This window comes from Mastigoproctus giganteus, chromosome 4 (assembly GCF_048544385.1).
Source record: "Mastigoproctus giganteus isolate SK-2022 chromosome 4, ASM4854438v1, whole genome shotgun sequence".
In the NCBI taxonomy this organism is placed as follows: Eukaryota; Metazoa; Arthropoda; class Arachnida; order Uropygi; family Thelyphonidae; genus Mastigoproctus; species Mastigoproctus giganteus.
The window spans coordinates 60845941-60860271 of record NC_143578.1 but is presented as its reverse complement, the minus strand read 5'-3'; the positions used below and the strand labels follow the sequence as shown (position 1 = coordinate 60860271).

The 14331-nt window shown below is 37.8% G+C and overlaps 1 protein-coding gene across 1 annotated transcript; it reads left to right on the top strand.

The window, feature by feature from the left end:
• The first annotated feature begins 1149 nt into the window (after window positions 1-1149).
• LOC150086764 (protein ZBED8L-like) lies at window positions 1150-2825 on the top strand. The gene is made up of 2 exons (XM_090372248.1): window positions 1150-1188; window positions 2415-2825. Exons 1-2 carry the CDS (start codon window positions 1150-1152, stop codon window positions 2823-2825), a joined length of 450 nt encoding a protein of 149 aa, XP_090228374.1.
• Window positions 2826-14331: the final 11506 nt, after the last annotated feature.

Below are 14331 nucleotides of genomic sequence, written 5' to 3'. Positions count from 1 at the left end.
TTTTTTTTCTGACCTTTTTGAAGAACATCGTGATAGTGAATTGTTTCTTTTGCCTTCTTAATTCATCAAACATACACTGGACAGATTCCATTGCTTCCATTATCAAACGGGGAACTTTAATGCTGCATTCCATCATAGGATTGTAATCCATTATCTTCTCCTTTAAGTTTTGTACCATCCGAAACACTTCGCCAAATTTTTCTTCAAGTGTCCACTTTGCTGGTTCAGCTTCAGTTTGTTCTTCCTCTATAGACGACTTAACAAGGTCTTCCAACTCCTCATTCGTCCAAACCTCACAACGTTCTTCAATATGATCTACCATTTCTTCAGCTATCATATCGACCAATCCATCGCCACAAACTTCTCTTGCTGTTTGGATGATCTTGTTTACCTCTACATCAATTCCTGGGAAGCCTTTGAAATCATGGACGACTTCACTCCACAAATTCTTCCAGCATGCATTCACCGTTTCTGGTTTTAATTCACCCATTGCACCTTTGATGAATGTTATTGCATCAGCAATGGTGAATGATTTCCAGCAGTCCATTATTTCAATGTCAGGGTTGGCATCAATCGCTGCTCGAATCATTTTAAACACTTTCTGAGTGTATGCGGCCTTGGCGCTCCTAATGATACCCTGTTCGAGTGGCTGAAGCAGTGGGGTCATGTTAGGTGGCAAAAATATAACCTGGACATTAGGACCTTCGATGGTGATTGACTGAGGATAGCCTAGCACATTGTCTATTATTAATAAAACCTTGAAATGCAACCCTTCCTTCTCCAAATATTTCCTCACTTCGGGGATGAAGCATTCGTGGAACCATTCAGTGAATAACACTGCTGTGACCCATGCTTTGAGGTTGTGTTGCCAGAAAGATGGGCAAATAATTTGTTTTTGTGTTTGAGAGCACGAGGATTCTTCGCTTGGTAAACAATGCCAGGCTTTATCATATGCCCTGCTGCTTTGCCACATAGTACCAACATCAGTCGGTCCATCCATACTTTATATCCTGGTGCCTGTTTTGCAGTTTTGTGGATATAGGTTCTGTTGGGCATCTTTTTCCAAAACAGTCCTGTTTAATCACAATTAAAAACTTGCTTAGGATGGTAGCTTCCCTCCTCCATAATTTTTTTAACTCTGCCGGAAACATGGCAGCAGCTTCCTCATCGGCAGATGCAGCTTCTCCGGTAATTTTTATATTTTTCAGATTAAACCTATTTCTGAATCTATATAACCATCCCCTGCTTGCTGTAAATGGATTGGTTTCCTCTTTCATCTCGTCTTTTTTCTGAAAGTCCTCGTATAGGCTTAAGGTTTTTTGCCGTAAGACATTGCCATCAATGGGCATCCTTTTTTCTGTTCATCTCTTCCACCCAAAAATTTAATGATTTTTCCACCTTCACTAACACTCTCTCACGCACTGTAGCAGTTACTTTTGCAGTTTGAGGTGCAACAGAAAACCTAGCATGAATTTTGTCTTTATGCTTCATCACTTCACAAATTGAAGATTCGTTCTTACCATACAACCTGGCAATCTCCGCGTACAATTTTCTTTCTTTTTCAATCATATCGAGAATTTTTACTTTTTAACTAATGGGAAGCACTTCACGACTTCTCTTAGGCTTAGAAGCACTACCAGCACCACTACTCTTGTGCTTTGGTGCCATTATTACAGTAAATAAGGGCTTTCTTAAACAAAGGCACTGCGATAACGCTACAACGAATGCGATCAGCAAGAATACTAGAGGCAGATTGCAGGAAAGTTTCGCATGAGAGCATGGGTATGGAGACAAAGGAGGTGAGTCACGTACTGGTCTGGTGGGCTTCATCATGTTACAGCCTGTTCTCACTTGGCAGGCAGTTTGAAACTTATGAACCATTTATTTTTTTATTTTCTGGAATTTTCCAAATTTTGCATTTTTTTTCATTTTTTTTTTCGTGGTTAACCATGGGTAACCGAATCAGTGGATACAGGGACAGACTTGTATAGAAATTCAGAACATAAAAGGAAACCAATAACTAATTGGTAAGTACAACAGAATGTGTCAGACGAATTATTATCTAAGATTAAAATTAACAAAACTTGCTCATTATTATAAAGTTTCCAAAATTTCATTATTGGAAAGCTAAACACTTCTATCTGAAAAATCATTATTTGGCACATTGCATCAGCAAAACTAGAAATAAGACCACAACTGTTGTCTAATACAGTGTTCTGCAACTGGTGTGCCGCCACAAGATGACAGGTGGTCCGTGAACTTTGCTGAAGCTATATACCTATAAATAATACTATACGCATTATGATTAGAAATTGACAACTGAGAACTTTTACCTATTGTAAGAAATTAACTGTACATTATTTACTCCCAATTATAATTGTTATATAAAGTGTTAGTGTCTTTTTGAATTTAAGGAGGTGGTACAGACATTTTTAACAGATGAGGAGCATGAGTTATTTGCAGATGATGAATGGGTGACTAAGTTGGCATATCTTTCCAATATTTTCGTTCACTTGAATGAGCTGAACCGAAAAATGCAAGGCAAGAATGAAAATCTTTTTACGAGTATGGATAAGATTCAAGACTTTCAGAATAAGCTGGATTTGTGGATACAATGCATTGCAAATGGGTCATTTGAGATGTTCCCAACTGTATGGCTGCTTGCTGCTGGTAATAAAGTGGTGATGGACTTCATTAAAAAATATTTAGATAACTTGCAGCAGAAGTTCAAGCACTATTTTGAAGAGAGCGTTGAAGATTTCGACTTGGTTCGTGATCCATTTGTTGTGGATGCAAAATCTCTTCTGATGAATGTACAAGAGTAACTAACAGATCTGAAGGCTGACAGAACATTGTGATTAAAACATCGTGAAGCGTAATTGGACACATTTTGGTCAATAAGGAAAGAATACCCGGCTAACTCCGAGATGGCAAGTATTGTGTTATTACCATTTTCGACTACATATTTGTGTGAACTGGGCTTTTCGACCTTGACTGAAATTAAAACAGAGGGAGAGAGTCAAATCCATTGATGAAGAAATGAGGCTTGCATTGTCAACGATTCCACCATGATGCATCAGCCCTCTGTGTTCAACAAAGCAGGCACAAGTATCACATTGAAGATATGTGTAGTTATTTGGTTTAATACTAATAGAATTTTTTTTTTTTTTTTGCTTTTCTTTGTATAGTCAGTATGTATGTATTTAGGGTTCATAAAATGTTAATGTATGAACAAGCCAATTTCTGTTGGATTGTTGGAACAATAATAATTGATTCAATTGTGACTTATAGTATATTTATATTAAACTATGCTTTTGGGGAGGGGGGGATTAACTTTTTGATGTGCCGTGTTGTGTCATGGATAACTTAAGGTGTGCTGCAAAGAGAAAAAGGTTGCGAAACACTGGTCTAATAGTCGTACATTACTTGATAGGTTCACTCCTCATCATCTGCCATCAAGAACTAAGAAATTAGATATCGAGCTTCATTTTTAAATCTCCAATCATAGAACAATGTAAGAATTGCGTATTTTAATTGATAATAATAAGCAATGGATAACATTATAGCAGTTATAATTACTGGTGAACACCATATTGAAAATTCTTCTCATAGAATGTTTTGTACATGCTAGACAAACTTTGAATTCTTTATTCAGCTTAATTTGAAATTTTCTATATGTTTACTGTGTTTTAGTACCAAAACTTGAAATTCCACTTGGGGAAGGTTTAGGTCTTCTCACTGAAAGGATATCCGAATCCTTAGAGATGCCTCCTTTTGAAATAGGAGATCCAATGATAGAAGATCAGGTATGTTATTTTCAGAAAACCAGATTAGTTTCTGAAATATTTAATACAGTAAACCCTCACTAATCCAGATTAATTGTGGGGGGGGGAGAGTTCATCTGTATTGAGCAATAATCTGGAATAGTGAAGCAAAAGAGAGCCCTAAAAGACAAAAAAACTTAGAACACAAATAAATGAAAAATTTCATGGTATAGGTAGTGCTGATGAAAATAAAAAAATATCACTGTAGAGCCTTTATTTAAAACTGTAAAAAAACAATACAATTATCCATCGATAGATGGATAAATGTATTGTCTTTTTATATATTAACAGAGGTAGCACTGCCGGCGCACGCCAATGCCACTTGATCATCGCTGTGAATACCACTTAATACAGCTTCTACCAGCAACACTTCTTTTGGGTTTTTTAATGTCTATTTGATGCACTGCTTTTATCACTTCCCATATTGAATTTTAAAGCAAATGCCTTTATAGATTCTTTTAGTTTTTTAATATCTGACAGTCTGTTTTTACAGGAATGCCATTTTCAAGTTGTTCTATGGCTTTGAATTTGTTAATGATAGTTAAAGTAACATGTTTTCTTTTTATTCTACTTTCCAACTCTTTAGAACCCATAATTATATAAAATATGTTAACTTATGTACATATTACTTAAAAAGAAGTAGGAAAATGAAGCAATAACATCCATCCGACTCAGAGTCAACAGCGATACTGAACAACACACAAGACAATGTAATGTAGTAGTAGTAGTAATGAAGACATGTGATGCAAGAAAGCAAGTGCATGAGCTTATGTAGCATCAGCCAAAAAAACAAACAAAAAACCAATTTCATACATCCATTCCCTCTTAAAGTTTGTCCAGTTCCTCCTTGAATTTATTTAAGCTATCAACTTCCACGGCAGATGGAAGTTTGTTCCAGAAATGAACCACCTGCTGGCTAAAGGCAAAATTTCCGCACATCTATTCTACAACTGTCTTTCCTCAATTTGAATTTATGCCCCCTCAGGTTCATAATCTAAGCAAGCGGAAGAATCCCAACAGGATTCAGCATGCTCAACCCGTTCAAGGCGTTATACACCTTAATCAGATCACCTCACAGGTGCCTAGTCTCTAGCTGCTGAAATTTACACAACTTAAGCCTTTCTTGGTAAGAGGACCCCTTCATTCCCCTCACCAATCTTGTTGCCCTTCTCTGTACATGCCCAAGCAACTCTACATCCTTACTAAAATGAGGCCTCCAGACTTGTACACATTACTCAAGACATGGCTTGACCATTGCCTTATACAAAGGGATAATCACCACCTTTTCCCTACCAGCAAAATTCCTGTATATCATTGACAATACCCCATGACCTACTCTGGCTGCCTATCTGCATTGCTCAGAAAACTTCATATCTGACTACACAGTTACTCCCAGATCTTTTTCATTTTCTGCCACCCTAAGTGTAGTACCACACAGTTGGTACATTTCTCTGGGGTTACTTCTACCCACATGTAGTACTTTGCATTTGTCAATATTAAACTTCAGTTGCCACTTCTCAGCCCATCTGCCCAAATTTTCTAGATCCTGTTGCAGTAGCACACTACCATTACTGTCATTAACAACCCTGCCAACCTTTGTATCATCTGAAAACTTCGACATTAAGCCTGATATACCCTCATCAATATCATTGTTAAATTTACAAAACAACAGTGAGTCCAACACCAAACTTGGGGGCACTCCACTAATAACTTTAGTCCACGAAGAGCAGCATCCATTGATTACCACTCGCTGTCTTGTCCCATTCGGCCACCCTTTTATCCATTGTAACAACTTACCCTTAATACCACACTGCTCCAATTTGTACAGTAGTCTTCCATGCACAACAGTATCAAAAGCTTTCCTGAAATCCAAGTATATCATATCAAAATTATTTTTGGCATCCTTTGTAACCACATCATAGTATCCAATCAAATTTGTCAGACAAGACTTTCCCTTAACAAACCCATGCTGTGTCTGAATTATTACTGCAGTCTTGTCTAGATGATCCTGCAATGCATCTTTAACAAGCAACTCCATTATTTTCCCCGGAACAGAAGTCAAACTAACTGATCTGTAATTACTTTTTGTCACCCTTAGATCCCCCTTTGTGAATTGGGGATACATTTGCACATCTCCAGTCTGTGGGGACTTTCCCTGAGTCCAAGGATGTTCTCATAATTATGGCCAAGGGTTTACCTACTTCCTTTGCTGCCTCCTTTAATATAACTGGATAGATCCCATCCGCCCCATGTGCCTTTCTTATGGTTAACTTCAACAATTTGTTCTCAGTTATTACAAAATCATTAAGCACCCTGTTACAGTTCGATAAACTTCTGGGATTCCCCTCCTTGAATAACTATAACTCCTCGTGTGCATGTAGATGCAAAATATGCATTCAAATTGTCATCTATCTGAGTAGGATCATCAACAGTCAAACCATCGATATCAAGTGGACCAATCTGATTCATCCCCTTCCTTCTAGAGTTTATATAAGTAAAGAAGTCCTTGCTATTTTTCTTAGCATCCTTTGCCAAAGATTTTTGTTGTAATCTGCCTTCGCTTGCCTAACCTCCTTTGTGACCAGATTATAGACTAGCTTATATCTGCCATAGGCTTCTGTATCACCTGGTAATTTATATGCATTCCATGCATTTTTCTTCTCTGCCGTGAGTCTCATTAGTTCATCTGACATCCATTTAGGCCTAAACCTTGAACAGTATTTCTTGATCGGTATGAAAAGCCTAGTAGCTTTCACGATTATTTCTTTGAATGCTTTCCACTTAGAATTTGTTGTTGGTGACATCATCAGTTGGTCCCACTGTACAGAATTTCAAAATTGTCTGAGGTGAGAAGGCAGATGTTACTCATCTGCCTTCATAAATCCCATGTCTTTCAGAGTACTCAACTGTGAACAGAATTTTTCATATTTCGATCCGGATTAACTGTAACCGGATTAGTGAGGGCTTACTGTAGATATTCTATATCATTATTATGTTATAGCCATTCAGACCTGCCAACTTTTAAGGTTTTACAGAAAGCTTACTGCTTTTGGATTTGTCATGATTAAGTTATGTTTTTCAAATACAGACCTAGCAAATTCTGAATTCATGATAAAATATATGTTTGTTTATTGATATTTGCCTCAAACAACCATATTTAATTGAGCAAGTTAGCTAATATATGCAGTGTGTTAAATTTGAGATACATTTGATTTGATTTTTAAAATTAATTGATTTTTTCTTTTTCTGTGATCAGGAGAAGTGAAAAGTAAATAACTAATTATCTTGTTACCAATTAATTACTAATTGATTAATAATATATAAAAATAATAGTTTTCACTTTACCGCACCTATCTCAATGTGATATTTCACTTCGTGTTTGTAATACTTTGTAATCAGTGTGTGAAATTCTACGCTCATTTCAAGCTCTGTAAGCTCTGTGATTTAATAAACTAAACAATCATAATATGCTGTCAGTGCTTTCATAATATAGTTTATGTATTTCTTCCTGTATTTTAAAAAAACTTGAAATATAACACATTTAACATTCCTGTTGCGATTAATATGAAAAGCAAGTAGCAATAATTAATGAATTATATAGTAAACTGATAAGTAGTAATAATTCATGATTTATATAGTAAACCAATAAGCAGTAATTATTCATGATTTATGTAGTAAACTAATTGTGATTTAAAATTAACAGAATGTTAGTAATCTTAAATATGGTTTTGGTTATACTGTATATGTTATTTTAGGTTTTTGAAGCAGTAATTGAAGCTGAAGATGAAGAGGAAACGAAAGAGACAAATAAAAACATCTCACCATGGTTGGAAGACAAGGTAACCAGCATTTTATTTATAATTCCTTTTAGTATGATTTTAATCCAGAAAAGTGCTAAAATATTTAAAATTATTCATCAAATATTTTTTGAAAGTTTAAAATGAAACCATTATGTTTTATTAACTAGTTGCAGGTTTTGAAAAATTTTGAATTGTATTATTTTATTTTATTTATTTATTTTTTTTTTAGTGAAACTGTTAGTCGGCGCCTCCGTAGTCAGGTGGGAAGGAGCAGCAGTGCATAGCACATGCTTCTTGATTAGACCGGGGTTCGAGTCCGTCACCACCAAATACGGAGGATGCGGAAAGGTCAGGGAATGACCACCGCATATCCCGGAGCAATATAGCCTTAGTTGCTAATGCCCCTAAAAACCAAATAACAACAACAACTGTTAGTCATTTGGCACGAGCCTGGAGGAAACTACAAGGAGGTCATGTACCCTTATATACACACAATACTTTGCTTTAAATGTGTACTGGCTGACACTTTCTTGATCACACATTTGCATTAACCTTTCTGTAAATGCAAATGTGAGTTACATTTGCATTTACAGAAAGGTTATTGATATGGCATCCAACCACCATCTGATATTGAAAGTTTGTAAATTCTTATCCAGAACCCATACTGGCTTTTAATGTATTGCTGCTGCACAAGCAGATCCACAAAATTTAGAATGGTATGTATGAGCTGATATGAGATATGGGAGGGACACACCTCCACAGTATTTGTGGAGGAGGGTTTGAATACTTTGGTCATATGGTGTACAAAACAGTCACTCATTTGGAGTGTTGTGGATATGATTTGCATCTATGAATGGAGGAATTTCTAAAGTCCTCTTCAATTGAGGCTGTAATTAGCTGATTTTAGATAGAGGGAGTAGGGATTCTCCCATGTGTTAGTCAGGTTTTTTATAGCCCAGACAATATGCAAATAGGCCCATAGATGCACTGTGGTCTTCTGTTGTTGACATACCTAAGACCCTGCAGCAACAACAGTCACTCACTTAAACCCTTAAACAGCCACTCAGATCTTTATATTGTGGGTTTTAACTTTTTTTAGTAATGTGCAGTAGTGTGTGCAATTTATTTCTGTAAAAAGTTCCAGAAAATCATGTGGAATGACACTTTTATAGTCCCAGAAGAGTTCACCATTTTGCTGCTAATGAAACTGTTCTGAATTTCTTGAATGTAGAAGACAACGTATGCATTCATGTCATTGATACCTGCTTTGTTCCTGTGGTAAAGTGATTTAAGAATATTAGCATTAGTATTGGCAAATAATTCAAGAAATCAAGCTTATACAGCATCAGCCAAAAAAAAAAACACCTCCCATTTTACCTATTCATTCCCTCCAATAGTTTAGTTCTTCCTTGAATTTATTTTAAGGTATCAACTTCCACACATCTATTCTGCGGCCATCCTTCCTTAATTTGAAGAAGGACGGTTGCAGAATAGATGTGTGGCAGATGGCAAGAGGAAGAATCCCATCAGCTTGCTCAATCTATTCAATGCCTTAAACACCTCAATCAAATCACCTTGCAGGTGCCTATTCTCCAGATGCTGCAATTTACAGAACTGAAACCTTTCTTGGTTTCTTGGTATGAGTATCCCTTTGTTCCCCTCACCAATCTCATTGCCCTTCTCTATGCTTGTTCCAGCAGCTCTACATCTTTCCTAAAATGAGGCCTCCAGACCTATGTAGTACTCAAGATGTTGCTTGACCATAGCGTTATACAATAGGATAATCGCCACCTTATCCCTGCTAGCAAAATTCCTGTATATCATTGACAAAACTCCATGAGCTGTGCTGTTAACCAGAGAACCTGATATCTGACTGCACAATTATCCCCAAGTCTTTTTCATTTTCCACTACCCTGAATGTAGTGCGACACAGTTGGTAGATTACTCTGGGGTTACTGCTACCCATATGTAGTACTTTACATTTGTCAATATTAAACTTCAATTGACATTTTTCAGCCTATCTGCCTAACTTTTCTAGATCCTGTTGCAGTAGTATACTGTCATTCCTGTCATTAACCACCCTGCCAACCTTTGTATCACCTGCAAACTTGAACATTAAGTCTGATATACCTTCATCAGTATCCTTGATAAATATTGGAAACAACAGTGGTCCCAACACTGAACCCTGTTGGACTAACTAATAACATTAGTCCACAAAGAGCAGTGTCCATTGATTACCACTCTCTCTTCTCCCACTCAACCATCCCTTTATTCGTAGCAGCAACTTGCCTTTAATGCCACACTGCTCCAATCTGTACAGCATTCTTTTATGTGCAAGTCACTTCCTATTCAAAAATAATAAAGGGATGATCAGTTTCAGACATTTCAGATTATCCAAACTAGTGCCCATTCAATAGCCCTTCTGTTCTCCTGTCAAGGTTTTTGGTTCAATTTTGCTGACACCTCCTGTGCCTCAACTTCAAATAGATCATGTCATTGATTAACCCATACAAATATCAGATTCTTCTGCAGTTTGATAGGGGTACCATCTTTCCCTCACATTTGATTATCACATCAGGACACTGTGGTCATACCAGTAACAACTATTTGCAGTTCACACCATTTTACATCATTAACTGATGTTCAGCTGTAGTATAGTACTCATACATTTGAGAAGTGCCATGTTTTCAGCATAATCATTTATTAGCTGCATTGAATTTCACTGGTGTTGACACTTTTGTTTCATACAAATTGAACAACCCTTTCCATCTCTTTCCAAAAATGCTTTACATTCTTTTCAAATTTAATTTCAAATTAAATTATGCAAAGCATAATTCGAGTGACTAATCCATTGAATAGACTTTTCACAATTGCTATTTGTGTATGACACTAAATTATCTACATAAATATGTTAACTAAACATTGATTTAAGTGTGTGCATGTATACACACACTTAAATCAAGACAATATACTATTGTCAGGGAAACGGGGAACATGCTTTGTAAAAAGGATAGGTGGAATAGGACCAGGGTATGTCTGCCAGGGGCAAAGGTTGATGACGTTGTAGAGTGGATATCATCTTTTAAGGGCACAAAAGGTGATATAGTTGTACACGTTGGCACTAATGATATTAAGAGTAGGAGACCGGCGGAATTACTTAGCAAGTACAGGTCACTGTTGAAAAAAAGCCGTGAATTAGGGTTGAATTTGAAAGTGTCTGCAATTCTGCCCAGACACGATAGGAGGGAGTATATGATGAGAGCCTTGTCGATCAATTCGGCCCTGGAGGGATTGTGCAAGGCTCAAGGGGTAGAATTTTTTTCAGCCTGGACTGTACTTGTTAACAGGAGAGATTGCTTCTACAGGGATGGGATACACTTAAATAGAAAGGGTGCAAGAATTTTTGCTGATGCTGTCGAGGCAGTGTTAGGTGGGTCGGAAAACTGCTAGTTGGGGGGGATACAAGGACTAATAGATTAACAGTAGCCACTGGCAGAGGTGGAAGTGATTCTTGCACTGCTTCTATTGAAATGAGCAGAAGCCTGAAAAACACGATGCAGGATATGGGAGTCATTGCGGTACAAGTAAACACATGGGTTGTGTTAGGGTAGCTAAGAATAGAAACAGGTGCATTTATATCTGCGTGTACACCAATGCTAGGAGTTTGGTAAATAAATTTGATGAATTTGAGGTATTGCTCAAAACATCAAAGGCAGATATTGTTGGGATATCAGAGACGTGGTGTCACACAGATATAAGTAATGCGGAACTGGAATTTGGGGAATACAATGTGTATAGAAAGGACAGACAGGACAGGAGGGGAGGAGGGGTTATGCTATTAGTTAAGAAACACATAAAGTCCAAGGAAGTGAAGCCAGTCGACATCGATGGACAGGGCAGTGTCGAGTCAGTTTGGTGTGACATAAGCATAGGGAAATCAAAATTGAGAGTAGGAGTGTGCTATAGGCCTAATGACTCTGATGAGTATAATAAGATATTGTACAGGGAAATAGAGTGGGCCAGTAAATCAGAGAGTCTTATAATGGGGGATTTTAATTTCCCAGATATTGACTGGAATTTGTGGGTTGGTCACTCGCACACTAGCAAGGCTTTTGTGGATTTATTGGATGATTGTTTTCTACATCAGCATGTTTGTGAGGCAACAAGAGGGAGCAATACTCTTGATCTGATTATCAGTAGTGATTCTTCATGCATTAAGAATCTGCAGATAAATGAACCACTAGGTGGCAGTGATCACAGTGTGTTGAAGTGGGATTTACTCAAGGAGGTAACTACCATCAGAGGTAAAGGGAAGGGTTTTTGTTTTCGTAAAGGCGACTATGATGGTCTGAGACAGTATTTAAATTCTATACAGTGGGACCAACTGATGACGTTACTAACAACAAACTCAAAATGGGAAGCATTCAAGGAACTAATCTTGGAGGCTACCAGGCTTTACATACCAACTAAGAAATATTGTTCAAGGTTTAGGCCTAAATGGTTGTCAGATGAACTAATGAGACATGTGGCAGAGAAGAAAAATGCATGGGATGCATACAAATTAATGGGTGACATGGAAGCCTATGATAGATATAAGTTGGTCTGTAACCAAGTCACAAAGGAGATTAGGCAGGCAAAGGATGCAAAGAAAAACAGAAAAGAGTTCTTTACATATTTAAACTCAAGAAGGAAAGGGATGAATCAGATTGGTCCACTGGATATTGATGGTTCAACAGTTGAGGATCCTGCTCAGGTGGCTAACAATCTAAACGAGTATTTTGCATCTACATTCACGCATGAGGAGTTATTCAGGAAGGAGAATGATGTAGGTAAAGTAAACATTGGCAGTGAGCTGGATGATTTTGTAATAACTGAGAGGGAAGTGGAGGAGAGATTGTTGAGGATAAACATAAAAAAGGCACCTGGGGTGGATGGGATCTATCCAGTTATATTAAAGGAGGCAGCAAAGGAAGTAAGCAAACCCCTAGCCATAATTATGAGAGCTTCTTTGGACTCAGAGGAGGTACCCATAGACTGGAGATGTGCAAATGTAACCCCAATTCACAAAGGAGGATTAAAGGCTGACACAAGTAATTATAGACCTGTTAGTTTAACTTCTGTTCCAGGTAAATTAATGGAGGCACTGTTTAAAGAAGCACTGCAGGATCATCTAGACAAGAATTCAGTTATAGCTCAGACACAGCATGGTTTTGTTAAGGACAGGTCTTGCATGACCAATTTGATTGGATAGTATGATGTTGTCACAAAAGAACTGGATGTAGGGAATAACTTTGATATTATATATTTGGATCTTAGAAAGGCTTTTGATACTGTTGCACATGGAAGACTGCTGCACAAATTGGAGCAGTGTGGCATTGGAGGCAAATTGCTGCTATGGATAAGGGGATGGTTGAGTGGCAGAAGACAGAGAGTGGTAATCAATGGACACTGCTCAACGTGGACTAATGTTATTAGTGGAGTTCCTCAGGGTTCAGTGTTGGGTCCGTTGTTGTTTTCAGTGTTTATGAATGATATTGATGATGGGATTTCAAGTTTAATGTCCAAGTTTGCAGATGATACAAAGGTTGGCAGGGTTGTTAAGGACACTACTGATGCTATGCTGCTGCAACAGGATCTGGAAAGGTTGAACAGATGGGCTGAGAGGTGGCAAATGAAGTTTAACATTGACAAATGTAAAGTACTACATATGGGAAACAGTAACCCCAGAGCAACATATCAACTCTGCGGTACTACACTGACAGTGGTGGAGAATGAAAAGGACCTGGGGGTAATTGTGCAGGCAGATATGAAGTTCTCTGAGCAGTGCAGACGAGCTGCAAGAGTAGCTCATGGTGTCTTGTCAATGATATTCAGGAATTTTTCTAGCAGGGATAAGGAGGTGATTATTCCCTTGTATAAGGCAATGGTTAGGCCACATCTTGAGTACTGTATACAGGTCTGGAGGCCTCATTTCAAGAAGGATGTAGAGCTGCTGGAACGGGTACAGAGAAGGGCAACAAGATTAGAGAATGGAACAAAGGGTTGCTCTTACAAAGAAAGGCTTAAGTTTTGCAAATTACAGAGTCTGGAGACTAGGCACCGGCGAGGTGATCTGATAGAGTTGTATAAGGCTTTGAATGGTTTGAGCATGCTCAATGCCAATGGGATTCTTCATCTTGCTCAGAATAATCACCTCAGAGGGCATAAATTCAAATTGAGGAAGGACGGATGTCGGATAGATGTGCGGAAATTTGCCTTTGGCCAGCGGGTGGTTGGTTGGTGGAACCGACTTCCATCACTTGTTGTTGAAGTTGATAGCCTAAACAAATTTAAAGCTCAACTGGACAGGTATTTCGAACGAACGGAGGGGTGAAATGGGAGTGGTGTTTGTGTTTTTTTTTTTTTTTTTTTTTTGGCTGATGCTGAATAAGCTTGCTTTCTTGCATCATATGCCTATGCTAATGCTCAGTTATTACACACACTCAGTTATTACTAAATTATGACCATCCCATCCGTAATGGGCTATGCTGCATAGCTTGCAGTATAAAAAGCTGTACAGCTTCCTATGCTAGAACAGTGGTAATTTGCATCTGTCATGCAAGCCAAAGTGATAAAGTGGTAGTTATGGGATATAGTAAAGATATCATGGAGTTTCAAAAGGGCATGAATGTGGGAACTCGTTTGCTTCCACATCGGAAACAGCACGT

Excerpts from the sequence above, each read along its gene's own strand:
- LOC150086764 (XM_090372248.1), top strand. The coding sequence starts at position 1,150 with ATGGCAGCAGCTTCCTCATCGGCAGATGCAGCTTCTCCG. Across the intron at positions 1,189-2,414 it reads CGGCAGATGCAGCTTCTCCG|GAGGTGGTACAGACATTTTT; the intron begins GTAATTTTTATA and ends TTTGAATTTAAG.